General features: G+C 49.5%; 1 protein-coding gene across 4 annotated transcripts in view; it reads left to right on the top strand.

Annotated features, from left to right (window-relative positions):
- Positions 1-24,918, top strand: part of SYNJ2 (synaptojanin 2) — a 115,838-nt gene that overhangs the window by 66,691 nt on the left and 24,229 nt on the right. For all 4 annotated transcript variants that reach the window (XM_008007697.3, XM_008007693.3, XM_038001143.2 and 1 more), the window contains 11 exons: positions 3,858-3,919; positions 8,286-8,382; positions 10,969-11,141; positions 12,830-12,911; positions 13,613-13,762; positions 13,838-14,003; positions 15,448-15,639; positions 17,945-18,026; positions 18,830-18,970; positions 20,917-21,109; positions 23,921-24,079. In XM_008007697.3, coding sequence (XP_008005888.3) covers positions 3,858-3,919; positions 8,286-8,382; positions 10,969-11,141; positions 12,830-12,911; positions 13,613-13,762; positions 13,838-14,003; positions 15,448-15,639; positions 17,945-18,026; positions 18,830-18,970; positions 20,917-21,109; positions 23,921-24,079 — 1,497 coding nt within the window. The remainder of the gene's footprint in view (positions 1-3,857; positions 3,920-8,285; positions 8,383-10,968; positions 11,142-12,829; positions 12,912-13,612; positions 13,763-13,837; positions 14,004-15,447; positions 15,640-17,944; positions 18,027-18,829; positions 18,971-20,916; positions 21,110-23,920; positions 24,080-24,918) is intronic.

Below are 24,918 nucleotides of genomic sequence, written 5' to 3'. Positions count from 1 at the left end.
GGGTGCTCAGTAACTGAGGAATGGACTGCTGACTGATAATGTAGTTTATATGTTAACAGGGGAGCTATAGAGCCTGGGGATTGGACACTGCTAGGTCCAGTCATCTGTGTGACAGTTTCTGCCTAATTAAAAGAAGAGGCTTTAGGTTATGACTCAGGGAGAGGCCGTTAGACATGTCCAGTAATAGAACTTGTCATGACGGAGAGCCAGGCTCCTCAGCCCTGGCCTGCCAAGCTTGTATTCTCGGCTCACTGTGCTCCCATGGGAATGATCCTACAAACAGCTGCCAATCATCCCTGAAGCCAGGGGAGATTTCCTGTGATGACTGACAGACAACACAGAGCAGGTAGCCCCTCTCTTGGGTTTCAGCCCTTGGTGACCTCTCAGAGGGTAGCTGAGGGGTACACAGACCCCCCAACTTCCCTCAGGGTGCAGGATGGAGCAGGCCTCTCGGCAGTGTGGCCATGAAAGTTTTCAAATTCTCTGAGATTTCCTCAGCCAAGTGTTGATGGCCATGGGGATAAAGGACAGAGGCAACACAGGCAGCAAAATGACGGGGTTTGGGGTGAGCCTTTCTTAGGAGCTCCCATTAGCCAACGGCCAAGATGCCTCATTTTGCACTCATTTTGCCTGTGACCAAAGTGTCTTAGGACCAAAAGAGATTTGGGACTTTGTTGAATTGTTTATATAGAAAAACCTGGCCAGGCACAATGGCTCATGCCTTTATCTCAGTACTTTGAGAGGCCGAGGTGGGTGGATCACTTGAGCCTGGGAATCCAAGACCAACTTGGGCAACATGGTGAAACCCCATCTCTACAAAAAATACGAAAAAAAAAAAATTAACCAGGTGTTGTGGTGCGCACTTGTAGTCCCAGCTACTTGGGAGGCTGAGATGGGAGGATAATTTGAACCTGGGAGGTTGAGGCTGCAGTGAGCCGTGATTGCACCACTGCACTCCAGCCTGGGCAACAGAGTAAGACCCTGTCTCAAAGAAAAAAAAAAAAAAAAGAAGAAGAAAAGAAAAGGAAACCTTCTCCAAGGAATCTCTAAATCTATTGCTGAGAAACCAGTTCTCTAGATGGGTGCTTTTCTTGAGTCTGCAATGGGGCAGTTGTATCATCTGTAGTGGTGAGTTATAAAATGATATGTGAAGCATGGTAATAGCTGCATCTCATAACACAGATAAACCTGATGGCACTGCATTTACAACACTCAAATGGAAGCAAAACTAAAGAGTGCATTTTCAACAACTTATTCTTGAAATAATTTCAGAGCTACAGAAAAAGTTTAAGAACAAGAGGGAGCTCCCATATGTCCTTCACCCAGATACACTCAATTTTAACCTTTTGCCACACACATGTTGTTATTTTTTGAACCATTTGAGAGTAGGTTGCATATATCACGTCGGTGTCAGTCCGTTTGCCTTGCTGTAAAGGAATAACTGAGGCTGGGTAATTTATCAAGGAAAGAGGTTTATTTGGCTCATGGTTCTGCAGGCTATACAGGGAGCATGGTGCCAGCATCTGCTTCTTGGGAGGGCCTCAGGAAGCTTACAGTCATGATGGAAGAGGAAGGGGAGCCAGTGTGTCATATGATGAGGGAGGGAGCAAGGAAAGGGAGGTTGCAGGCTCCTTTAAACAACCAGCTCTCCTGTGAACTAGCAAAAAACTCATTCATTACCATGGGGTTGTCACCAAGCCATTCATGAGGGATCTGCCCATATGATCCAAACATCTCCCACCACACCCCACCTCCAACCCTGAAGGTCACGTTTTAACGTGAGATTTGGAAGGGACACACATCCAAACCATATCAGTGTCTCTTTACTTAAGTGCAAAATATACTGTCCTACATTACCATAGCATAGGTACACATTTGGGAAATTTAACATTGACGAAGTACTTCAGTCTCATCTGCAGGCAATATTCCAAATTGATCACTTGTCTCAATGATGTCCTTTGAAGCACCTTTCCTCCCTTGAGTCCAGCATCACATACTGCATTTTATTGCCATGTCTCTAGCCTTTAATCTGCGTCTGTTCCTTGGCTTTCTGTCTTTCAAAGCATTAATGTTTTTGGAGAATGCAAGCCTTCTTTTCCTTGAAATTGAGAGTCCCTACCTTTAGGTTTTCCTAGTGTTTCATTATAATCACATTCAGTGTATGGATCCCTGGCCAGCGTGCTGCCTACATGATGCTGTGTCCTTCTCAGGGTACCTGGTCTGGAGGCACATGGTGTCCATCTGCCCCTCATTAGTGATGTTAATTTTGGTCACCCAGTCAAGGTGCTACTCAGTTTCTCCACTTATGGTTAATATGTTTTCCCTTTCAACTAATCAGCAATCTATGGGAGACACTTTGAGACCCTGCTAGTATCATGCTTCTCATTAAACTTTCCCTTAAGATTTATCATCAACAGATAACTTTTGCTGAACAATTATTTACTATGACAGTTGTAAAATGATGATTTTTAAAAATTATTTCCTCCAAATTTATCACTTGGTATTCTACTATAGAGCCCTCTCTTGTTCCCCATTCACCCACCTACACACCCACCCACCTGCACACTGATTCACCCATCTGTCACCCATTAACCCATCCATTCGTCCACACATCCACCCATCATCCACCTATCTATCCACCCATCCACCTACTTTACCCACCGTCCACCCATCCCTCTATCCAGCCAGTCATCCATCCAGCCAGCCATCCAGTGACCCAGCCATCAATCCACCCAGCCATCTACCCATCCATCTATCCACCCATCCACCCACCCACTCACCCCCTTACCTATCCATCTTTCATCTGCCCATTCACTTACCCATCCATCCATCCTCACATTCACCTGTCTATCCATCCACCAGCTATCTATCTACTGATGCGTGCACTCATCCATCCACCCATCCATCCTCTATCCATCCACTGATCCATTCACCCATCCATGTATCCATTCAGTCACCCATCTATTCACCCATCCATCCATCCATCCATCCACCCACCCACCCACCCAGTATCCATCCATTCAGCCATCCACCCATTCATCTGTCCATCCATCTATCCATCCACTCACTCACCCACCTACCCATCCACTCAGCTATTCATCCATCCATCCATCCATCCATCCATCCACCCACTCAGCTATTCATCCACCCACCCATCTATCCATCCATCGATCCATCCATCCATCCATCCATCCATCCATCCATCTATTCATCCGTCTAGTTATCATCAGTATAGCTTCATGGATTTCTATTTTATTCATCAGGTTATCCATTACTGTCCTCGTATAATTTGAAGTTCAAATTGCCCCAGATTTGGCCAGTGAAAGCCCCCTTTAAGCTGGCTCCAGTGACTATATTTTAAATGTTTTTTTAAGCTAAGTTGAGTATTAAGTAAATAGTTCTATTAATAAATAATAAGGCAAATTTGATAATTAGGATGACTCAGATTTTAGGGCAAAATTGGTGTCCCTGAAGGCATGAAGGAGGCTGAGAAGCAGTTTCTGTCTCCCTAGTTGGCTTCCCTGACCTCTGTGCTATCAGAGAGCTTAGATCTGACATCTGCCTCATAATCTTACCCTGGATCTTCTGTCTGTGGAAGAATTGCAGCAGACATGGTCATTTTGCAGTTAGGACTGGGCAGCAGCAAAGTCAGACTCGAGGTGCCTAAACCTGAGTTTGGAGCACTGTTAGCTGAATCCAGAGAGCTCAGCCTTCCTGAGCCCTGAAGAGACCACAGAGGTGGCCTGGTGGGTGCCGCATGCAGCCTGGCTGACAGTAGGAAGGAGAATGGGAAAGACCACTGCCTCCTTGCTTTGCAGAGCAGGAAGAATCACTATTGTTACTTCTCTTCGCTTTAGGTTGGCTCCCATCATCTGAGACTCCACAGAGGCCTGGAAGCCAACGCCCCTGCTTTCGACAGGTAGGGATTGTCTGACACCATCCAAGCCTGTCATTGTCATCCTTAGACGTCATCCTCCCATCAGACACAAGGGATAGGGTGCGACGGGCAAGAGAGGACCCTGAACCCTGAATCTAAATCTGCTTTCTTTTTGGACCTTTATGCAAGAAGGGAGATTACAAAATGGGATTTTTACTTGTTCTCAGGTTTCCTGAAGGTAAATTAATGAATGTTCAGGTGGCACTTTATAATTATTTTATCTTATCAGTTTCTTGCAATGAGGCTTCATCTCTATTCCCTGGTTAATAAGGGATAATCTAAATTATAGGATATTTGAAGCTGTTTGGTTTTTGTTTTAAAATAATATAGAATATATAAGTATAGAAAAGTATAAAGTGAAAAATAAAAGTACCCTAACTCCCAGTTACCACTCTCAGAGATTTTACTATTAGTAGTTTTTTACATGTCATTCTAGAAAACAATTTTGGCATTATATATATATATTTAAATACACAAATTGGATCATAACACATGACTGTTTTGTAGCTTGCTTAAGAAAAGCTGAGCTATTTGTAATATGTATTTGAAATAATAGCTTCTTAAAAGATTTGCTTATTTAATCTAAGTACTCAATATTTTAAAATTGTCTTAGTGAATATAGTAAAAATTCTCGAAAGTAATGTTTTAAGTGTTTGGCTCATTCTACCTGAAGCTTTATTGAGACTTTAAGTTTGCTTTCATACTCTCGTTAAACATAATGCTGGTCGCATGAGCTCACATGTGACCCCCTGATTAGCATGTTACGTATAATGGGCTTTTTCTGTAAAGAGATATTTAATCAAGTATAGACAAGACCATTGCCTTTTCCAGAACATTTTTAGTATGTCCTAAGCATTCTACATATGGAGTTCTTTCAGTTGACATTCATCTATACTAAATTATCTTAGGAAATAGTGAACACGAAACTGAAAATGAAATTCTACCTGGCTGAACTCGGTGGCTCAGATTTTAGGGGGTCGCCTGGGTGACAAACTGAGACTCCATCTCAAAACAAAACAAACAAACAAAAAACAAAAAAATTCTACCTGAAGCTGACACCAAACAAGAGGGAAGGGTCATGCTGGGTTCACTTCAAAAACCCTCCTCTGTTTAGGAGCTTTCTTAAAAAATACATAGATCTAGTTGAAGCACATTTGCATAGACTGTAGATTTTTCAGAATCCTCGTAATGCGTGGTGTGTGAGATGCACGTACCACAGAGAATGAGACCCCTCTCTTCTCACAAGCACCCCAGAGGCTGCCTTGCCCCTTGGAAAGCATTCCTAAATCTAGGGGTACACTTAGATCTCTTCTGCAAATCACAGGACAAGCTGCTGAAAGGGTGAGTCTTTCTACAGGCAGCTACTGTGTCCAGGAAGTCTCTTCTGTAATGCTTCTTACCCACGACACTGGACTGGAGGCAGGAGCCCTCCCATTCCCTTGCAGGAGCTGCTGCTTTCATGTTCGTTGCTGACTATGTTCCCCTCATTTGAGAAAACATTTGGAAATAAGGTGACATGTCTGCCTAGTGGCCGCGGTGGGGCACCGTGTGGGTCCCCCTGAAAGCAGGCTGCCCAGGTCCCCAGTGATGTCCCTGGACTGGCATGTGCGTTGTCCTGGGTGCTTCCCAATTCTCTTCTCTGGGACATCACTGCGCCCTCAAGAGTCGTGCGGTTCTCTGATGGATTTCATCGAGAGTAAAGCCTTTCATTTTCCTGTAAAACCTTCACATGGATAGTTTTTCTCCCCGGAGGATGCTTGTTTTCCTTTGCCTGAGCCGCATGGGTGCCCCTGTTAGCCGAGGCTGTCTCTTGTCACTTTGCTCTACGTGCTCCATATCTGAGGAGGGCTGTTTGCAGCAGGCCTTTGGCTGCAGCAGGGTCTTGTCGTCTCTGTGTGGTGATGAGTCTCTGTGGAAGGGTTAACCTTTCACAGGGCAGTGCCTGAGTCTCCGCTCGCAGGACAGTGAAGCCCTTCTCCTTCCCTGCCCCACTCTGCGGGCGGCTACTGTGCACATCAGCGTGTGCTGGACTCTTGGTCCCTCCCTGAAGATGAGAAGGATGCTTCCAAATGGAAATCTGATTCCTTAGTGTCCCGAAAAACTCCTATTTTCCAAGTAGCTTCCCATGACAGTAACCCATGGGCAGGGGAAGTGAAAAAAAAGGCCTCAGTGCTCAGGGTGACCCAGGAAGAAGCCTGCACGCTGCTGACCTTGCTGCCGGTGCCAGCGCTCCCTTATCCCCTGGGTACCAGCACTCCCTTATCCCCTGGGTGCCAGTGCTCCCTTATCCCCTGGGTACCAGTGCTCCCTTACACCCTGGGTGCCAGCGCTCCCTTATCCCCTAGGTGCCAGTGCTCCCTTATCCCCTTACACCCTGGGTGCCAGTGCTCCCTTATCCCCTGGGTGCCAGCGCTCCCTTATCCCCTGGGTGCCAGCGCTCCCTTATCCCCTGGGTGCCAGCGCTCCCTTACGCCCTGGGTGCCAGCGCTCCCTTATCCCCTGGGTCAGCAGGGCCTCTCAGCTCACCAATAACGAGCATTTTAAAATAAAGGAAAGAAGAACCACCTCCCACACACCAAGCACTGTCTTTGTCACTTTCACTAGTCTTTTTAGTCCTCCTAGCCATTGTCTGCAGGAGGGGAAGTAGCCCTGCTCTGTAGTTGAAGCCAGCTCAGAGGGGATGAATCATTTGATCAGGGGAGTTTGGGGTTGGCGACAGCATAGAGTAATGATGAGGAAAAGTGAGTAATCATGAGTAACAGCAGTTCCTCTGGCCCTGGGCTTTGGAACCAATTGAGAAGAAGGGGCAGGAATGAGACAGGCAGCGATCAGAAACGGGCCTTGTTTCTGAGGAGCCACATCGTGGGATGTGGCTTGGATGTGTGGCCAAGGTGGGCGCCCTCACCGGGGGCAGAGCCTGCACATGTCAGAGCCAGGCCTGGGATGCAGCTTCTCTGGGCAGACCGACCCGAAAGAAAGCCCACAAGGGCTGAGCCACACACAGCCCCGCCCCAGGGCCGCCTGGAGATCCACATGGAGACAGCAGCCCGGGAGGGTGCTCACCCACCCTTACCTTAGGCCAGGGAGTCAGCAGGTGAGCCTAACTTCAAACCACCCACTTCAAAATCCATATTCTTTCCACTACTGTCCCTTAAAGTTAGTAAGAGAATGTTTTCTCTTATCGGGTAAGGAAAAAAAATGATTTTTTTCATAATCATTATTAGCTCTTTAAAAAATTCCACTCATAAACATGTCATTATAGAAATTTGGGAAAGAGAAAGATGTTTAAAGAAGAAAAGAACTGAAATCGTATAAAATTCCACCACTTCTGACATCATGTGTTTTCTTCCAGTGTTTTTTCTATATTTAGGCCTAAAGATTGCACCATTAAATAATAACTTGACGTCTGCTTTTTGCATTGTATCATTTCCCTGTGTTTTGTTTAAGGCACTACATTTCAACATGTTTACATTTGAAACGTAAGGTTACTTTAAAAAAGCTGGTAATCATGGATAAATATTGGAATCTCCCTCTAATATTCCAATATACATATTTAGAAAGTAGCTTCTAATACAAGGAATATTTCCCAAAGCCTGCAAGTTGTTTTATCTCCTTGTTGTGGTTTAGCATAATGAAATACAGCACTTAGATTGAAAACAGGATGCTGAGTTGAGAGCTCTCCTGCCAGTTGTTCTAGTTTTGAGAAAGATGGGTACCAAGCAAGATAAGAAATTCATTTCACACATGTGCACATTGCCTGTATAAGACTCTAGGCCAGGCGCAGTGGCTCATGCCTGTAATCCCAACACTTTGGGAGGCTGAGGTGGGAAGATTGCTTGAAGCCAAGAGTTCGAGACCAGCCTGAGCAACATAGCAAGACCCTGTCTCTATGAAAAATAAATAAGTAAAAATTAGCCAGATGTGGTGGCATGCACCTATAGTCCCTACTGCTAGAGAGGCTGAGGTGGGAGGATTGCTTGAGCCCAGGAGTTTGAGGCAGCAGTGAATTATGATCATGGCACTGCACTCTAGCCTGGACAACACACTGAGATCCTATCTCAGAAACAAAACTCTGTTGATGGAAGGTCAGGTTAGGTGTTCTAGATTTAATGGGAGGTGCTTTATAGAAAGTCCAGCATAGCCTTTGTCTGATTCCAAACTCATGTAGAAGTCTACACTAGCTAGTCATAATGACAGCTGGGAGGGACAGGTTCTCTCCACCCAGGCTCATTTTCCACGCTTTGGGTCATGGGGGCTAGCTGGTCCTGGACTCTGGCACGGGCAGAACAGGGCAGAGTCTGCACCTGTGCCTGTGCCCAGCATCACGCCCACCCCACTGACTTTGCAGGCACATGGTGCTTCTGAAGGAGCAGTACGGGCAGCAGGTGGTTGTGAACCTTCTGGGAAGCAGAGGTGGAGAGGAGGTGCTCAACAGAGCCTTCAAGGTAAGGCCTGGTTGTCCCCTCCACGGCTGGGCTGGGCGGCGGGTGGCCATGGTGGAGCCTTGAGCCTGGAGGTGGCTCCCGCAGGGACTGGAGCTGAAGCCCAACCCTGCTTCATTTCCTGAGGCTTCCCCAGTGTTCCGACCAGTGAACACGGCAGTGCTCGGTGACTCGGGCCCTGATACAGTTTGAGTGTAATGTCTTTTTTTTTTTTTTTTTTTTTTTTAAGATGGAGTTTCACTCTTGTTACCCAGGCTGGAGTGCAGTGGCGCAATCTCAGCTCACTGCAACCTCCGCCTCCCAGGTCCAAGTGATTCTCCTGCCTCGGCCTCCTGAGCAGCTGGGATTACAGGCGCCTGCCATCACACCAGGCTAATTTTTGTATTTTTAGTAGAGACGGGGTTTTACTATGTTGGTCAGGCTGGTCAAGAACTTCTAACCTCAGGTGATCCACCCGCCTCAGCCTCCCAAAGTACTGGGATGACAGGCATGAGCCACTGCGCCCGGCCCAGTGAGTGTAATTTCTGTGAGCTAATGATTGAGAGAATTTGCCCAAAGTCAAAACAGAGCATTTCCTGTCCCCAGCCATGTGTCCCTTACCCTCCCCATGGGGCTTTGAGGGCTTCTGACCTCTCAAGGAGTCCCTCTCAGTCCAGCTCAGGAGCAGGCAGGCCTCCTCTTCTGCCCTGGCTGGTCCTGCGTGAGCTCCCCCAGCCCCACAGGGCACCTGACCTCAGGGCTCAGGAGCAGGAGCCTCTGTGGCTTTCCCCTGCTTGCCCGCTGGCCTTCAAATTTCCCCTTCTTCCTTGGACCTGCTCCTGCTGGGCTCCTGTGGGCTCCTTCAGGGTTCCCTGGGGGCTTTTCCTGGTGAACCTGGACAGAGATCCTGGGCAGGGTCACAGAGCCATGGGAACAAGAGACTCCGCCCACCTGGCCAGGGTCTATCCCTGTGCATGGATCCCAGGCCTCCAGGCCCCGCCCCCTGCTCCCCAGGCACAAGACGTTCTAGAATGAGCCGTGGAGGTTCCTGGTTCCTTTACCAGCCTCCATGTCCCCTGCCTCATACAGGAAAATTCTCGTTGTTTAAAGCTCAAGGATACCCCTTACAGAGAGAGCTCGAAGTCACCTCACTGGGGGTGAGGGCGATCTCTGAGCCTTTCCCTCTGCTTAGAAATGCCACATGCTCATGCTCAGAGCGGCACTTCCTGGTTGCCAATTTTATTTGGCCAGACCTGCTTTTCCTGTTTGGTTTGTTGCTATTAGCAACAAGCTCCAGAAGTGTCTCCCTTCCCACCCATCTTGGCAGTGATGCTGGCTGCTAATTTGAAGGAAGAAGGAAAAAAAAAAAAAAGAAAGCCAAAAAATAAGAATAATAATAAGAACCCCAAGTCTTTTTCCCCTATGCCTTGAGTTGTGGCCCCTCCCATCAGTGGGTGAAGTGCCCGGCACTGGTGAGGGCGGGAGATGGCAACCACCTCATACAGGGAAGGGTGGGCTCCTGGCCAGGTAGGGAGGGGTACTCTAGCTGGAGACCTGGGTCATGGCCCTGCCTGGGATGGTCCTCAGCCACATCAGTTCGGCCCAGACCAAGGTTGGCGGCCCGGCAGCCTGCCCAGGGCCCAGGGCCCAGATGAAGCACTGGCTCCGGAATGATTGGCACTGAGCCACCAGGCACTGTTGGGCTCCTCCAGCTTCTTGCTCACAGCGAGACTTGCTTGACGATGGCAGCATTGCATTGATTTATGCTCGGGCCTATCACAGGTGGTCACATTTGAGTCAGACCAGATGACCCCCAAGTTCTTCTAGTCCTTCCAAGTCACTAGGACCTCTGGCTGGGCAGAGGCTGGACTGGCCTGACCTGAAGCCACAAGGGCATGGGTACAGGGTGTGAGAGGCCTGGAAGCCAGGTGGCCTGGATAGGCGGACAGTTTGTCCTTTATCACGGGGCTCTCTGGGGAGAAAGCCAGGGAGCTGCCAGGCTAGGGAAGCCTCATATGGAAGGGAGGGCTCTTAAGGACATCGTGGTGTCATCAGCAGCCCCTTGCCCTGCTTCCCATCTGTCTCCACCTTCACTCTGGCTCCCTGACCATTCTGAAGTAGCATCAGGATGTGGGACCCACCTAGGCCACTTCAGCTGGAGACTTGGTCTCTTCAGAGCACAGCCACCAGAGGCTGGTATGCAGCAGGCTGGGGCCAGTTACCAGGGCAACGGGGAGCTGGATTATGAGCTCTGCAGCCTGTTGCAGCCCTGCTATCTCTGAGGGCCTGGGCCACCTGAAGAACAGAGCAGTCCTTCCTCACCTGTGCCCTCTGGGGAGCCCTGCAGGAGTATGATCTCCCCAGGGGACCACACCTGCTCTGGCTTCTTTTGTCCAAGGGGAACCTTCTGCCCTTTCGCAGGCAAGATGCTCTGTGTGGGTTTTGTCCCCCCAGCACCTTTGTCCTGTGCTTCCCTTTCAGGGTTAACTGCCTGGTCCATTGTGAGCTTCCAGCTAAAGCATGTCCTGCGGCAAGTGCTATGCAAGGAACTTGTCCTCCTTGCCCTTCCTTCCCTCTGCTCCCCTCACCGCCCTCCCCTCCTCTTTTCAGAAGCTGCTCTGGGCTTCTTGCCACGCAGGCGACACACCTATGATCAATTTTGACTTCCATCAGTTTGCCAAAGGCGGGAAGCTAGAGAAATTGGAGACCCTCTTGAGGCCACAGTTAAAGCTGCACTGGGAGGACTTTGATGTGTTCACGAAGGGGGAGAACGTCAGTCCACGGTGAGGCTCGCTGCACACTGTGCCACGTCTTCTGCTGGTGGGGGGAGCGTCAGTCCACAGTGAGGCTCGCTGCGCGCCGCGCCTTCTGCTGGGTGAGGTGGCAGAAGGGCTGCACCATAGAGGACATAGAGGACATATGCCCTGTGAGGGGCGGCTTCCTTCCCCCCACACTCAGTTACCCTTGCGGTTTCCTGGGTCATAAGCTTGGCGACATTGGGAATCTTGGGTTCCAGCTTCTCCTCTCCCTTCCCACAATAGGAGACAGGCTTTTGAATTTCTCAAGGAGATGTTGAGGCATGGTTTTCTGGCAAAAGAAATGAACTTATAAAGGGGACTGCATTTAACCGTGGAGCTCCACGCTGGGACACAGGCCTGTGAGAGTGAGGGCCACAGTCCCAGTGGGATGGCTGGCATAAACTTAGATTGCTCAAGGAGACCAGGGTAGGGACTGCCCTGTTCAGAGCAGAGGAGGAAAACGAAGTCCAGTTCCCTCAGGTCACATGCAGGGGGTCCTCATTATTTGCAGATTCCATATTGGCTAATTTACCTATTCCTTAAAACTTATTTGTAACCCCAAAATCAGTACTCAAAGCATTTTTCCTGGACATTCAGAGACGTGTGCAGAGCAGTTACAATTTGAGTCACATGTACATGCTTCCAGCTGAGATCAAACAAGGTGATACTCTGTCTTCTTATTTCAACCCTCGTATGTAAACAAGTGTCCTTTTTGAGATTTAGTACCGTTTTTCACATTTGTGGGGTCTTTGTTAGGGGCCCTTCTTTGTTCAGGGATCTCATGGTTTAGTATGGCCCCAAGCGTTGTGCTGAAGAACTGTCTAGTACTTCTGAGCACAAGAAGGTGGTGGTGTGCTTTATGGAGAAAATGCACATTAAGATAAGCTTTGTCCCGATATGAGTTACAATGCTGTCGGCCATGGTTCAGTATTAATTAAACAAATATATATATTCACTAAGGTGTCTTTATATGGAAACATACATAAAACAAGTTTATATATTGATCAGTTGATGAAAATGTGACCAGAGATTTGCAGGAACCTAACCCTATATTTCCCCTAGGACCGATGGTTCTGTGTTCATGTCCAATTCAGTGTTCCTACAGCTTTATAGAACATAATTGCTATAAATAACAAGGACCAGCTAAACTTAAAATGACCCAGTTGTGCAGGCTGCTGAGTGTGTGTCCTGGGGTCTGCCCGCCTTTCCAGCAATGCTGGGGATCCACTGGGATGGACACTGGGGTTTCTGGGGGGCTACTGGTGAGGAGGTGGGGGTTCTTAGAACATGTTTCCTCATGCCTGTAATTCCAGCACTTTGGAAGGCCGAGGCATGCGGATCACAAGGTCAGGAGTTTGAGACCAGCCTGGCCAATGTTGTGAAACACCGTCTCTACTAAAAAATACAAAAATGAGCCGGGTGTGATGGCACGCACCTATAGTCCCAGCTACTCGGAAGGCTGAGGCAGGAGAATTGCTTGAACCTGGGAGGCAGAGTTTGCAGTGAGCCAAGATCGTGCCATTGCACTCCAGCTTGGGTGACAGAGTGAGACTCTGTCTCAAAATAAAAAGAACATGTTTCCTTGGGAGTCGACAGTTAGACATGGGCCACTGTGCTATGGCCACTGCTTCTTTGAACACAACTTATAACTTTACATTTCTTCTTGTCCTAAGTTTTCAGAAAGGCACTTTGCGGATGAACTGTCTTGACTGCCTGGACCGAACCAACACTGTGCAGAGCTTCATTGCACTTGAGGTGCGTCCCTGCTGCAGCCTTTTTGGCCATCTGTGCCAGGTCCTATGACTTAAGCTGGACAGACCAAGCTGAGCACTTTTAGCAAGATGAGGGTGGTATCACCGAGACAACTTTCTAACTGTGGGGAAAGTGGACAGGGAGACACTGGGACATCCAGAGAGGGGTTCCCCAGGTGGCTGCTTTCTCTGTCATAGGCACGCTTTCTCACAGCCTCTTGTGAAATGCATCCCAGACATGGTGGCCCAAAGGCTCCTAGGGAAAAGCAGTTGCGTAATGATTATTGTGAATGCATCATTGTCCAAAGGCAGTGTGAAGCTGGCCAGATGAGGCTGGATTTGTGGGGAGGGAGACCCGGGTCTGCGTGGCCGCAGCTGTCTAGCTGACCTCTCCTGGCTGGGGGGTTAGGGGCGGAGTCAGCGCCCCCTGCTGTCCACCACTGTTTGCTCTTCAGCCTCTGGCTGTGTAGCGGGGAGGTCAGGTGTCGGGGTGAGAGGAGGGCTTGGGTGGACCCTATAGATAAAGCTGGGGTGAGATATGGGAAGTCACTGTCTGCTGTAGGAACTCCTCATCCTCTGGAGGGGCACAGAATCTTCCAGGACGTGGCGTAATCCACAGGCTGCTGAATAAGGAACCTCCTGGGATGGTGGCTGTGGGGCCTCCGTGGGAGAAGCCAGTGACAGCCATTCCTGATTCCTCCCCAGGTCCTGCATCTGCAGCTCAAGGCCCTGGGGCTGAGTTCAAAACCCATTGTTGACCGCTTTGTGGAGTCCTTCAAAGCCATGTGGTCTCTGAACGGCCACAGCCTGAGCAAGGTGTTCACAGGCAGCAGGTCCCTGGAAGGGAAGGCCAAGGTAGGGCTCCGCCAAGGGGGCAGGGTAGGGGCCCCAGGGACCCCCCTCACGGCCTGCGGTCTGGGCTCTTGGCAGGTGGGGAAGCTGAAGGATGGAGCCCGGTCCATGTCTCGAACCATCCAGTCCAACTTCTTCGACGGGGTGAAGCAGGAGGCCATCAAGCTGCTGCTGGTTGGGGACGTCTACGGCGAGGAGATGGCAGACAAAGGGGGCATGCTGCTGGACAGCACAGCGCTCCTGGGTAGGGCCCGCCACGGACAGGGGGAGGCGGGAAGGCGGGGTGCTCCCCGGCCCCACGTTCCCACCGCCTCTGTGCCATCCAGAGAGTGGGTGGCAGACGTGCCTGGGGTCTGAGCAGTGGACCATGCACCTTGCAGCTGTCACTGCCTCTCCCGGCAGCCTGTGCTTTCCAGCTGGGCCTGGGAGCTCACACTTCCTCTCTCGGCTTGGACTATATTTCCATCCTGAGAGGCGGGAGACACCAGGCGGGTTCAGTGAGAGGCCGTGCACTCTCCTAAACGCATCGGTGCCTTTGAACGCTCACCCACTCCAGAAACTTCCTCAGCTGCTTGGGTGCTTGGGCCCTTAGCAGGTGATGTTGGCCTTGGGAGCTTCCCATGAAGTTGGCCTCCAGTTTCTGTTTTGGACCCTGTGGAAAAAGAGGAGGAGGATGCTGTAATCTCCCAGGGATGAGGGCACCTTCGGGTCTCAGCAGCAACACAGCGTGGTTCCATCAATATAGGAGGTTCCTTTGAGAGCATTTTAATGACATCTTCTTACCTAAGCCTGTAAACATATTAGGTCTCGTGGAAAAAGGAGGAGAAACCCAGCATTTTTCCTTATAAGAATGTACAAGTGTCGCTTTCGAAACGTCAGGTGTTTTTGAAAAATGAACTCGCCCATGCTTAAAATGGGTTCATGGCCCTTTTCCACTCTCACTCTTTCTTCACTGGGGGAGCTCTTATTTGGCTTCCAATAGGCCAGGCGATATTTAGTGTCTACTCTGGAAACAATGCCAGCTCTATAAAAGGTGAACGAAGCTCCATGTTGTACAGTGAGTCTTATTTAATAACAAGGGAGACATGAGTTAGATTTGGGTTACGTCACAAGTTTAAACGATGGAATATATTTTGGCTATTGAGAGGATGGTGATGGTTCTGTGTAGTGACTTTTTAAAGCCTTAAGTCTGGGGCAAAACAAAACATATCAGACATGCAGGCTGGAAGGCAGAGGATGCAAAGGTGGCTGTCTGGGTTGGTAAGACACTTAAAGGTGTAGTGGATATGGGCACATCCACATTGAAATATGGTCAGTTACAGCATGCCCTGGCTTAAATTCCTATGCCTTGTTCTTCCACGGAGTGGACAGTGAGGACACGGCTTTTCCCTGTCCTGTCTGAGATCCCTGCGATCTGATGTCCCATGGCTTCTGGCTTCAGTTGGGGGCAGGGGTGTAGACAGTGAGTTTCCAGTCTTATGTTTTCACGCCTTTATTGCAGAAATGCCATAGGGGAAGCACCATGGTGACCATGGTTTTAAACCTTTTGTCGTCTTCCTAAGGAGCCTACCCTGGTGTATCTCTAGAGGCTTGTGAACCATGTGTCTCTGCCAGGCAGCCTCTTCTTTTTGGAGGATGCCTGAGCTTTGGAACTGCAAAGAAACGTGCCTTTTTATGCCTCCTGACAGTGACTCCCAGGATCCTGAAAGCTATGACTGAGCGTCAGTCTGAATTCACAAATTTCAAGCGGATCCGGATTGCCATGGGGACCTGGAACGTGAACGGAGGAAAGCAGTTCCGGAGCAACCTGCTCGGGACGGCGGAGCTGACCGACTGGCTGCTCGACTCGCCCCAGCTCTCGGGCACTGCCGAATCCCAGGGTGAGGGCAGTGGCTTCGGGGGAGACAAAATCCAATTCCACCTCACCCAACATGTCAGGCTTGACCCTTTAGTGGCCATCGTCTTGTGGAATTTCGTCTTTGTGTTTTCCCTCCTCACAGTGTTTAAATAGCATCATGGTCTGACTGTCAAGAATGCTGCCTCTCAAGTAACTTTGACTTTTTTCCTTTCCCGAATGTTTAGAAGAGTTACCAGATGGTGAATCTCTCTTTTCTCTTTGCATACAGTGATGGTGAAGTGTAGGCTTTCATCAGTAGAATTTTTGTCACCAGGCTGAAGGTGTGGCTTCTAGAGCCATGTAACTGTGAGGACGGGAGCCGGGCTTGTCTTCAGTGTTTTGTTTTTGTTTGTTTTTGTTTTTTGTTTTTAGATGAGTTTCACTCTCATCACCCAGGCTGGAGTGCAGTGACACAATCTTGGCTCGCTATAATCTCCGCCTCCCAGATTCAAGCAATTCTCCTACCTCAGCCTCCTACCCAGGCCACCATGCCCAGCTAATTTTTGTGTTTTTAGTAGAGACGGGGTTTTGCCATGTTGGCCAAGCTGGTCTCGAACTCCTGACCTCAGATGATCCCTCTGCCACAGCCTCCCAAAATGCTGGGATTACAGGCGTGCGCCACTGCACCGGGCCCTGCCTTTAGTGTTGATATTGACCAAGAACTGCTCATCCCTGCCTCTCCCCAAACCAACTCTATTCATCTGCTTTAAGTAGTCACAAAATAATCCATGTGCTATTTAGGAATAAAATAATTCCAAATGTTGACACCTCACCTTTTATCTTGTAAGATACACTATTGAATGGCCCTAGAACTTAGGATCCGAAGAATAAGTGATTCTTGTACAGTCAGCGTTGACTCAGGAGCCTTGCTTTTTTTTTTTTTTTTTTTTTTTTTTTGCTTCCTTGGACTCAGGAAGACACTTGTGTTTCAGGTTTTTGCCTGTTGGTGAGTGACCTGTGGTCTAGCTGACATGTGGTGGCCCATGTGTACATTCATGCCCCACAGCTGCCTAGGTGGTGCCCAGAGCCCCGTCCCTTCCTCTACACACACCATCTGTGCCCTCCTTTCTGCCTCAGAGGGCAGGTGGCAGAGTCCACCCTTCAGAGCCGCTGGGGCTCTCTGTGTCTGTGGTAGCCTGAGTTGCTGCTTATGCCTCCAGAAGCCATTCAGGATACGCTCTGGAGCAGGCCCATCAACGCGGAGGGTGCTTAGCACCGCCGTGGCTCAAGAGCCGTCCCTCCTCTCCGCACTGAAGTGACTCCTCTTCTTTTCCCTACAGGAGGGTGTGCATGTTGTTAGCAAGCTGGCCGGTGTTTTGCAGGGGATCTTTTTGGGGAAAACACTAGCAGGCTCCACAGCAGTCCCACTAGAGATGCACCAACTTGCAGAGAAGGAAAGGAAAGTGCTGTGGTTACTGTTGCCAAGCAGACCAGACAGAGGGACAGAAATTGTTTTTTCTTTTTCTTTTTCTTTTTTTTTTTTTTTTGAGACGGAGTCTCGCTCTGTCGCCCAGGCTGGAGTGCAGTGGCCGGATCTCAGCTCACTGCAAGCTCCACCTCCCGGGTTTATGCCATTCTCCTGCCTCAGCCTCCCGAGTAGCTGGGACGACAGGCGCCCGCCACCTCGCCTGGCTAGTTTTTTGTATTTTTAGTAGAGATGGGGTTTCACCGTGTTAGCCAGGATGGTCTCGATCTCCTGACCTCGTGATCTGCCCGCCTCGGCCTCCCAAAGTGCTGGGATTACAGGCTTGAGCCACCGCGCCCGGCCTTTTTTTTTTTTTTTTTTTTTTTTTTTAAAGAAAAAGCTTTAAGTCAGGGAAACTAGAGGTTCCAGGTTGCCCATTGTGGCCAACAGAGAAGGAAGTGGACAGCCTACCTGGCCGCTCACTGACGGAGGCCACGTCCTCCCGGTGGACCCTGGGGAGGCAGGCATCTCACTTTCTGCAGCAGCTGTGGCTGGGCTTGGGGGCTCAGGAGACTGGGTGTCAGAGGTCGCGACTGAAGAGATTTAGTCAATGGCTACAGGGTTGTATTAAACTCTGACCTCTCCCTTGTTCAAAGGGAACAGAATGGATGGAGGGCCCCTCTGGGCTCACTGTGCTACATTGAAGCCAGGCATTTCTGAAGCAGATTCCACTGGGGCAGTTCCCAGCAGCAATGATAGCCACCTGGAGTTGGACTCAGGCAGTGGACAGCGTGGCTTGGGAGAGGGGACTGGGGAACCCCATGAACTCGTAATGCAGGACTTGGTGGTCCTGACTTCTGTCATCTCTTGCCTTGCTCCCCAGATGACAGCAGCCCAGCTGACATATTTGCTGTGGGGTTTGAAGAGATGGTGGAATTGAGCGCAGGGAATATTGTCAATGCCAGGTAAGGGGCCAGGTGTGTGGGGCCGGGCAGGGACTTCCTGAGTCAGGTGCCTGGCTGGGAGCAGAGCCTCTGAGGCTCTCCTGGAGCCAGCCTGCTTCTGAGCCAGCTAAGCTGTGGCTCTGGCTGTGTGGGGATCTGTCACCTGGCTCCTTCTCCACGGTCACACATGCACCGCCCCATTCTTTCCCTGCTACTTAGGAAGTAAAAGGAAGGGCTGATGATTGCTGTGTTTTCTCTGTAGTGCTCTGGCCTTGGCCACTTGTTGAGGCTGATTTACACTGCCAGAGGGAGCTGGCATGTGTGGACCTGGGATGCAAGGGAAGGGCGGGGCTGGGACTGGGAGAGTGGTTGACTCACGTTTCCTAGGGAGAGGTGAGAAAGCGCGAGTGCCGGGAAGTGGTACTTTCCTCCTGCATACCAGGGCAAAGGAAAAAATCGAAACCACTGGATTTGTGTTTGATACGAAGTCAACTGGACATTCCCCCACCCCCTGCTAAACTGGCCTGGCTTTATTTTAAGGAATTTTCTGAACAAATAAATAAGACTGACTCTGTGGGGCTGCTATGAGAAGGTCCTGGGTTGGGTTTCAGAGGTCAAGGAAGGGCTGCTGTGATGTGTGAAACATAGCCAAAAATACCCAGATCCTCCACTAGAAGAAGAAAAGCATGACACTCATATTGGGGTGCAGGCAGTGTGAAATCAGTTCTGCAAAGAGAACAGGCTTGGGCTAGAGCATTTGGTAGGTGGGAGATAGATGTGCTTCCAGCCATCTGTAAACAGCATCGTTTCCTTTTCTCTTCCAGTACTACCAACAAGAAGATGTGGGGTGAGCAGCTTCAGAAAGCCATCTCACGCTCTCACAGATACATTCTCTTGACTTCAGCACAGCTGGTGGGCGTCTGTCTTTATATCTTTGTACGTCCATACCATGTCCCGTTCATCAGGTAAGAACATTCCGTTTACACACATCTGGGGAACAAGGGGTTGTTAGTCTTTGTGTTTTGTTCTTTGACTTCCTCCTCCTCCCCCATCCCCTTCTGTTTCAGGAATCAGGACTTGCCATTATTTTAGATAAATGTAGCAAAAACCCCCTAGGAAAAACTGGGCTGAATAGAATATTGTCTGGCAATTAAAAAGCCACCATGGGAAACGTCCAACTCAGGAAGCTGAACTCTTAGAAAGAGTGTTACATGATTGTCATCGCCCAAGCTCAATTCTGTGCAAGGAAAGGGGTTCCTTGTTGGAATCTTACAGACAGGAAACCTCTGACCAAGAGCTGAGTAACTCACTGGGAAATGCCAACTCTTTTGTCTCTTTTTAAAAGAATTCTAAGTAGAAAGGGCCTTTACAACTGGGGCCTCCTTGTCATTTCTCCAAGGTGCATGCTTTGTGAGCGTCGGAAAGGGGGCAAGCTTAGGGGCTGCATTTCTCGTGGGGTGTGGGTGTGGGTGTGGGTTGGGTGTTTGGATGCTGGAGGAACTCATCTTTTCCCCAGCTTGCGGATGGCCTCATCTTTCCACCTGGGCCTACTCATGGCTTTTGAATTTCTACCAGCCTTTCGGCGGGCTGGCAGCAAGCATTGAACTGACCTCCCCACGGAGCCCCTGCGTCCCGGGAAGGGCCTGTGCCTGTCTAGAGCACCACGGGTGCACCCCTGCTGCACCTGGAGACTAAGACAGTGCTGCCCATAATCCTCTTCTCTGACTTTCAGAAGATGTTTAGGTCCCTGTCCCTCTGCTTGTGTTATTTTGCCAGATTGGCAGTATCCCAGGTTAGCAGGTGAAGGTTAGTAAGGGTTAAAGGCAAGGACAGGGTGAGGGTGAGAGAAAGGGCTCAGAACTGAGGAGCACAAGGTTTCCCAGGCTCGGTGTCCTCGGCTTCATGCGCCTTTAGCCCTGAGCTGCTTCTGCCTCCACCCCTTCCATCAGTCATCCCCCCAACCTTGTCTACCAGGGAGCAGATGCACCAACAGGCCTCAGTCTGTGGCACGGCTGTGGAAATGTTAACAAATGTGCTTGTAGCCCATGTTTCTATGGACTTTATGCATTATGAGTTGGCATTTTAATGCGATCAGGCTCTGGCATTGCATAAAAGTCCGTTTGAGACCACCTATCCAGCCCAGCATAAACAGCTGCTGGTTTCCTAGCTCTTAAAATGCATCGATTGCTGGGCGTGGTGGCTCATGCCTGTCATCCCAGCACTTTGGGAGGCCAAGGCAGGCAGATCACTTGAGGTCAGGAGTTCAAGACCAGCCTGGCCAACATGGTGAAACCCCGTCTCTACTACAAATACAAAAATTAGCCGGGCGTGATGGTGGGTGCCTGTAATCCCAGCTACTTGGAAGGCTGAGGCGGGAGAATCACTTGAACCTGGGAGGCCACCGTTGCAGTGAGCCGAGATCACGCCACTGCACTCCAGCCAGGGTGACAGAGCGAGACTCTGTCTCAAAGTAGTAATAATAATAATAATTAAAAAGTTGATTGCCCAGATGACAGCTCCCATGCATGGCGTGACAGCTGCACGGGAGTGCGGTGGGCTGGTGGGTGGTGATGTTCGTGCTGCTCCTGGTGGCAGTGAGAAGCTGGGGAGATGCAGGGATTGCCCTGTCTTCGGCTTCATGGGGTGCTCAGGTGAGCAATGAGCGCTTGCCAGATGGGACGTGGAGGAGGTGTCCAGGCAGCAGTGGGCAGCAGAAGGGAGGCAACTTCCTGACCGGGAGCCGATGATGGCCAAAGTGGCCGCTTCGTTGAATTGGACAGACTCTGAGCTGATGATTTTGGAGCACTCAGAGCGGCAGGTCCTGAGTTGCTGCTGGGCCCTTCTCTGTGACAAAGCAGGGTCATGTTTCTCCTTCAGGACCCGACAGCATGCACACATCCTTCTGTTCCAGGGACGTGGCCATTGACACAGTGAAGACGGGCATGGGGGGCAAGGCGGGGAACAAGGGCGCCGTCGGCATCCGCTTCCAGTTCCACAGCACCAGCTTCTGCTTCATATGCAGCCACCTGACAGCCGGACAGTCCCAGGTGAAGGAGCGGAATGAAGACTACAAGGAGATCACCCAGAAACTCTGCTTCCCAATGGTGAGCAGTGCCATGGGGGCGGCCAGCACCTCCCTGCTCAGCTCAGTCCCAAACGTGACTGTTGATAGGAGCCAGGCATTGGGAACACAACCACAGGGAGGGCCCCTGCTTGGAGGGCTCAGCGCTGGGGGAGGGGGAGAAGGCTGTGTCACCCCATGGAATTGACCTGGGGCAGGGTTAGCCGTGTGCCTGGAGGGGGCCAGCTCTGTAGCATCCCTCCCCTCCCGTTGCTGTGCATTTCCTGAGTGTCTGCATGGCCGCTGGATTTTGTGTGTGTGCATTTTCTGATTTTCTAATTCAAGTGATGGTTTAGGGAAGAAAACCATGTCCATGGTCTGTCCTGTCCAAGTGGTGAAGAACATTTGAATCCACACAGCCTGAGACTCCACCTTCCTGAGATTCACAGTCTTCACATGTACTTTCTGTGGTGGCTCAGATAAGAACACCCTTTTGACCAGTGGACCCTTTTTGACCGGGAACACGGTTCTTGAGCAAGGAGCCCGGATCCTCCCTGTCCTCGAAGCTGCAATAGTGAACCACACACTGCCCTCTCGTGGCGGTCTAGAGGGTTTCATTCTCAAACTGGAGGATTTTTTTTTCAAATCTAGACATTAATGTTCTCCCTCCTGTGCAACGATGCTACCCGGCACAGCTTCAGCGTGTGACACACATGAGGCCCACCTATTCCCCGAAGTGAGGATAGACTTCAGCTGTTCTTGCTGCAAAATATTCCACTGTCTGAGAGGTGGTGGGCTGGGTCACGGAGCTCTTCCCTGTGAGAAGAGATCCTTAAAACTGACGTCCCATTTTACTGGGCTGCACGAGCACTCAAGGCAAAATTTCCTTAGTTTTCGTTAACAAGTGCCATAATTCTTGTTGGAGTTGTTTATTTCTTATGTTAAAAAAGAAACAAATGAGTTGAGAAGTTTTCCATTGTGTGTAATGTACTTTAGAAAAAAAAAGAAGTCTAACCCTTGTCACTTAAAAAGTGCTATTTTGGGGCCAGGCGTGGTGGCTCACACCTGTAATCCCAGCACTTTGGGAGGCTGAGGTGGGAGGATCACTTGAGGTCAGGAGCGGGTGGATCTCTTGAGGTCAGAAGTTCGAGACCAGCCTGGCCAACATGATGAAACCCCATCTCTACTGAAAATACAAAAAACAAAATTAGCTAGGTGTGGTGGCATGCACCTGTAATCCCAGCTACTCGGGAGGCTGAAACAGGAGAATTGCTTGAACCCGGAAGGCAGAGGTTGCAGTGAGCTGAGATCGCACCATTGCACTCCAGCCTGGGTGACAGAGCAAGACTCCATCTAAAAAAAAAAAAAAAAAAAAGTGCTACTTTGACATAGCAAGCTTGGGATACATAATAAGTAAAGGATTTATAATGTAGTTCTTTTCTACAATAAAAATATTGAGGGACCTATTAACAGTCTACACTTTTTTTTTGTTTTTGTTTTTGTTTTTGAGACAGAGTCTCGCTCTGTTGCCCGGGCTGGAGTGCAGTGGTGTGATCTTGGCTCACTGCAAGCTCCACCTCCCAGGTTCAAGTGATTCTCCTGCCTCAGCCTCCTGAGTAACTGGGATTACAGGTGTGCACCACCAGGCCCAACTAGTTTTTATATTTTTAGTAGAGATGGGGTTTTGCCATGTTGGCTAGGCTGGTCTCGAACTCCTGACATCAAGTGATCCGCCTGCTTCAGCCTCCCAAAGTGCTGGGATTACAGGCATGAGCCACCGTGCCCAGCCAACATTCTACATTGGTATTTTCTGATACCCTAGTCACTGACCATAAGTAGCTATTTAAATTTAAATTAATTAAAATTAAATAACGTTTTAAATTCCTTGCTTTCACTGGCCACATTGAAAATGATTAGTATCCACGTGGCCAGTGGCTCCCGCATCAGACAGTACAGAGAACATTCCGGTGCTGCAGAAAGTTCTGTTTAGCAGTGTTGTCTAGACACTCATTTTATTTGGTTGGGACCCGTTTAATCTTCTGTCCAGATGATTGTCATGGGGCGAGTGGAAATGCCTCATATTATAGAAGAGAAACTGATTTGGGAGCGAGGCAGATGGGAGCTGAAATCCCATCTGTATCATGCATTCGCTGTGTAACCTTCAGCAAGTGCCTTTGTCTCTGAACTTTTGTTGTTTGTTTTTTTTTAATCGAAGAGAGATCTGGTGGTATCTGCTTTGTGCACCTGGAACAGAGCCCAGCCCTTGTGGATAGTTGATCCGCAGCAGCTGCTGTCACTGTGATTCCTGGGGAAGAAACAGGAAAGGCATGGACCCCGGGAGCTCTCCGGGGCTGAGCTGGGGCCGTGGGTTCCTAGGACTGGGCAGGATGGGAAGGAGGAGCGAGAGATGGAGAAGGGTCACCTGAAAAAGCTCAGGAAGTGATATGAAGGTGCACATCCTGAGCATGTATGCTGCTCTTTCGAAACCTCATTCTCACCCAGCTGAATGCTGGGTGCTGCTTCCTAGGAGCAGACACTGCAAAGCAAGGGTGCATCTGGTCTTCCGGATGGGATCTGTGGAGGAAATGCTGGCCATGTTGCTCTCCTCCGTTTAGGGTAGGAGCTTCCTTCAAACCACTCAGAAACACTACTATTTAAAATTAAGCCGTGTAAAAATGCCTCCATAGTTGTATGGGATGAGTGAAAAATGAGATGCTCTAGTAAAAAACTTCCTTTTTTTAAAGTAACATTTTAAGAAAAATACTCCTGCTTGTCCCAGTGAGCTTGTTTTTCTCCCCTCTCCCACCTTCCTTGCAAGATGGGCTTAATGATTATTATTTTCTTTTCAACTTAGGGGAGAAATGTTTTTTCTCATGATTATGTATTTTGGTGCGGCGATTTCAACTACCGCATTGATCTTACTTATGAAGAAGTGTTCTATTTTGTTAAACGCCAAGACTGGAAGAAACTTCTGGAATTTGATCAACTACAACTACAGAAATCAAGTGGAAAAGTAAGTTGTGCTTTAAACATAATTTTTAGCAGCTGCTCCAAGATGGAATGACATCTATGAGATGCAGAGGCTGGTGCAGCAAATTCAGTTCTGTGAGCGGATTTCACTGTTTCCAGCATTGTAGAAAACAGGTGGATTTGTGAGGTTATAGTACAGGAGTGGCTGTTCATACACATGTCCTGTCCCTCTTTTTTTTTTTTTTTTTTTTTTTTGTGAGGCAGAGTCTTTTTCTGTCACCCAGGCTGGAGTGCAGTGGCACTATCTTGGCTCACTGCAACCTCTGCCTCCCAGGTTCAAGTGATTCTCATGCCTCAGCCTCCCGAGTAGCTGGGATTACAGGGGTGCACACACCTGGCTAATTTTTGTATTTTTAGTAGCGATGGGGTTTCACCATGTTGGCCAGGCTGCTCTCTAACTCCTGGCCTCAGGTGATCCGTGCACCTCAGCCTCCCAAAGTGCTGGGATTACAGGCATGAGCCACCATGCCTGGCCAACCTTCTCCTCCTTCTAATACTGTTATTTTAGTGCCTGTTTCTTCCTAGCAGGATGGGCTAAGATGAAATTCCATTTACCTGTGGAGAAAGAAGCTGGTTAAATGTGTGAGGGCCGGGTGCGGTGGCTCATGCCTGTAATCCCAGCACTTTGGGAGGCCGAGGCGTGCGGATCACTTGATGTCAGGAGTTCGAGACCAGCCTGGCCAACATGGTGAAACCCCATCTCTACTAAAAATCCAAAAATTAGCTGGGCATGGTGGCAGGCACCTGTAATCCCAGCTACTGAGGAGACTGAGGCAGGAGAATCGCTTGAACCCAGGAGGTGGAAGTTGCAGTGAGCTGAGA

Source organism: Chlorocebus sabaeus, chromosome 13, assembly GCF_047675955.1.
Source record: "Chlorocebus sabaeus isolate Y175 chromosome 13, mChlSab1.0.hap1, whole genome shotgun sequence".
Lineage (NCBI taxonomy): Eukaryota > Metazoa > Chordata > Mammalia > Primates > Cercopithecidae > Chlorocebus > Chlorocebus sabaeus.
The sequence above is the reverse complement of the archived record's forward strand: the minus strand, read 5'-3'. Positions and strand labels throughout refer to the sequence as shown.